At 36.0% G+C, this 4,038-nt stretch overlaps 1 protein-coding gene across 1 annotated transcript in view; it reads right to left on the bottom strand.

Moving 5' to 3' along the window:
- MMP24 (matrix metallopeptidase 24) overlaps positions 1–735 on the bottom strand; it is a 28,691-nt gene extending 27,956 nt beyond the window's left edge. Inside the window, 1 exon segment of the mRNA XM_042464274.1 lies at positions 703–735. Coding sequence (XP_042320208.1) covers positions 703–735 — 33 coding nt within the window.
- Between the last annotated feature and the right edge of the window lie 3,303 nt (positions 736–4,038).

Below are 4,038 nucleotides of genomic sequence, written 5' to 3' on the forward strand. Positions count from 1 at the left end.
GGAGAGATAGAGGAAGAGAGATGCATCTTACTGTATATTACTGTATATAAGCTACATAAATTGTGTGAGCAAAAAAACAGTGAAGAAATCTAAAGCGTGACTGAGTACAAAACAAAGGGAGGGAAGGTATGGGAGAGGCAAGGTTAACTAAGGATAATGTGAACAAATGAAGTACTCATGTTTGATTCCCTGGCTACTATGGTCATCTTCCAAGATACCAACTTCTCTCTAGAAAAATAAGATATACATTATTCCAGAAGTAGGAAAAGTTAATTTTCTGGACTATAACTTCCAGAATCCCCCTGCGAGCATGGCTAACTGTTATTCAAAAATGACATTTTCAAGCTCTGCATTATTCCCCCACAAACATTTCAATTTATTGCACTAAAAATAATCTTAAGAGGTTTCATTATGTTAAGGAAAATTATGGTAGCAAGGTATTTAATATCTGAAAGGCACTATTTATTGTTATTATCATTGCAATTCTGCAACAAAATGAATTACCTACAGCAATACATTATGGGGTAGAACAGGGCTCAAATTAAACTCATCTACAGAACTGGAACATACATTTCCTGGTGACTTTTGTGTCCTGTCAAAAATATTTGAACTGTTTGATCCAGTTTTGGATAATATTAGACAATACTAGGATAGAAATTAGCAAAGTACCTAAAACATATTCTATTAGTGACCTTAAAATACCTTTTTAAGTTGTGTCAGTTTTATCACCGCCATATCGCAGGGCAGGGCTCTGAAACTGCTACAAGAAAGGCATGTATCTAATGCCATCTAAGGCATTTATGGCAGAGATTAAATCTGAACTCCGGATTTCCTAGTTCACAGCACAGATATAAAGCAATTATTATAATTAATACCATTACGTATTAAAATAATCATAAAAATCCATTCCCAAAATAGGGCATGATCATTCTAAACCTTTATTGTCAGAAATATTTTTTCAATCTTCTTCCTCGCTCCCCACATTACCTGACACCAGAACTGACCAGTAAATTGAACTAGGCATCCCCTGTTGGTCTGTAACAATTTTATTTTTACAAATATTAATATATATATCATATTAATCTAAGAAATTGTAAGCTATGTGGACACCAATCAGTACTGAAGGAAGGCTAAACTATATGTCTAAAATGACTAATATCCAATTTGAATACTTGCTGCACTAGCAGAGAATTCCTTTGTTGGAATATACTGACTGCTAAATCAGCACAATGTCACAAAAGAGGACATTAGGCTGCCTTTGCAGACAGACATGTCAGTGCAAATATTCAGCCAGTCTAGAAGAACCTAAAGCAGCATAAGCTCAAGTCCCGATTTGGTTTGTGAGAGCAGCTGCGGTGCAGCTTTTTAGCTACATGTATATATGAGAAATAATTGCCCTTTTCACTATTTAAAAAACAAAATAGTTTGCAGTAGTAAAGTTCTAAACAAGGCCTTCCTGCTATTGTCATCTTGTAGGTCACCATTATCAGCATATATCTAGAAGTATAAAATCCACTTCTTTTTTAGAATAAATGTTCACAGATCAGCATTAAATCCTAAAGCAAAAATTAAATTGCCCCCAAATTGCTATGTTTGCATGTTAAATATATCCTTTACCTTTTTAGTTGCACACTTGTTTTAGCATTTTACACATACACTTATTCAAAATATCAACTGATGAATCAGTCTTAACAGTAGAAAACTATTTTCCCTTGCTGTTACTCATCCACTGCCAAACTATGATGGCATTGTCTAGCCTAGTAGAATATTTTGTAAGAAGATACTGTAGTTGTTGTTTTTAATGAAGGAAGTCCTTGCTACAGCAACTTCATTGTTATTTGCATTAAATGTTATCCTTTCTTGCTCCAAACTACAAGGGACTGTATCACTACTTAACAAGGCTGTAATAATACAAAGTACGAGTGTATCAATTACAGCAGTTTCATCCCACTTTAACAGTCATATCTCCATCAGATGAAATGTTGCGTGTAATGCAGATACACAGAAAAGCACCAAGGACTGATTACTATTATTCCAACATTTCATACATCTAAACTCTATATTAATTCAATAACAATATTAAACTAAAAATAAGTAAATGTATACTTTAACATTCATCTATTTAACTACTTAAATATATACCTTGTGTTATGCACATGTCTAGGTCATCTAAAGAACTGTATCTCTTCATATTGTAGGAATCAAAGATATAGCCGTGTTAGTCTGTAGAATAGTATGTAGAGAGATCTTGTAGCATCTTTGAGACTAACTCAAAGAAATTGGCGGCATGAGCTTTTATGGACTTAAGTCTACTTCCTCAGGTGCATTAGGTCCTAATGCATCTGAGAAAGGAGACTTAAGCCTATGAAAGCTAGTGCTGTTGCCTTCTTTCTTTAGCTAGTCTCAACTGTCTCTCTCCATGTGAGACTGCCTGGATTTTAAGAATTATAGCCCTTCTCTCAGCCCCACCACCGTCAAGAGGATGTTTGGTGAGGACAAGAGAAAGGGGCTTTTTGGTGGCCACTCCCAGGTTATGGAATGCCCTTCCCAGGAAAATTAGGTTAGCTCTCTTCTTATTGTGACAGGCTGTGTTGATATTTACTGTGTTGTTCTTGCTGTTTTACTACTGTTGCGTAATGTATGTATTGTATAAAATCACCCATGTCAGGATAGAGGGTGGCATATAAAGTATTTATTTACTTATTTTGTAACCCAGTTTTCCAGAATTAGGGTTCCAGTACAGAAAAGATCCATTGGTTCATACAAACATCAGTATTTGTGCAATGGTACTCAGAGAACATCCATGTCTGAAGATCTTAAGACACAAGGGCAGGATGATATGGGAGGAAGTACTCCATTAGGTATAGGGATTTAATTCTTCTTCTAGTTACTTCTTTAAGGTATTGCTGAATAATTTCAGAAATTTTCCTCCAACTGCAAGAAGTCTTTAAAAATCACACTGGCCTGTTACAGACAGCCAAAATAAAGCTGCTTCAAGTCACATTGGAGGTATGGTGTTTCAATGATGCATGTGTCCTAAGTGTCCAGAAGCCACACCAAAGCCATGCTCCAGTCTTTAGGGCTGGAGCGTGGCTTTGTTGCGACTTCTGGACTCTTAGGATGCATGCATCATTGAAACACCATACCTCCAATGTGACTCAAAGCAGCTTTATTTTGGCTGTCTGTAACAGGCCACTGTTTCTGAAGGCTATTTGCAATTCAGGTTATTTCCTTGAGTGCAAAAGTCACACATGGTTGTTTTGCACAGAAAACATTTTCTATGCAGAAATATTAATTCCTGCATAGAAAATGTTGCTTTCTACACAGAAAATACAATTTTTATGCAAATCAACCATATGCAAATTGTATACAGAATAAATCCCCAACTACAGCATTTTCTGCACAGGAATCAAGGCTTCTGCATTGACATATTATTCTCCACACAAATTGTTGTTTTCCACACAAAATGTGTGCATTCACGTGTGTGAATTTTGTACAGAATATGTCTCAAACTGCAAAAACTTGGATCAGTCCAAAAATAATCTTGCCAGGGTTTCTCAATATTTGAAAAACATGTTTTTCAACCATTTCTCAAATATTTTCTAATGTTCTTTCCATCCTTAGCAAAGTGTTGGGATCCCAAGCCACTTAAGGCTTTAAAGAAAATTTCTAGCAGGTGGAACTAGGCTCAGAAATAAATAGATAACTAGTGCAATTTTTAAAGATTTTACACAGTACAGTTCCACCAGGGCAAACAATTAAAACTCTAGCAGCCACATTCTGTACTAATTTAAACTTTCAAATCATGTTCACTGCACAAAATAACACATTATAGTGGTTCAGTGGTTGGCTAACTATAGATAAGTCATTCCTCTCCAGGATTGGCTGCAAGTTTGTGAACAAGATGAATCTGGTAAAAGTACCCTCTGTTTCTGAAGCCATGTGGGACTCCTGTGATCATAGAATCATAGAATCATAAGAGTTGGAAGAGACCACTAGGGCCATCCAGTCCAGCCCCCTGCCATGCTAAATCAAGTA

Source organism: Sceloporus undulatus, chromosome 4 (assembly GCF_019175285.1).
Source record: "Sceloporus undulatus isolate JIND9_A2432 ecotype Alabama chromosome 4, SceUnd_v1.1, whole genome shotgun sequence".
Classification (NCBI taxonomy): domain Eukaryota; kingdom Metazoa; phylum Chordata; class Lepidosauria; order Squamata; family Phrynosomatidae; genus Sceloporus; species Sceloporus undulatus.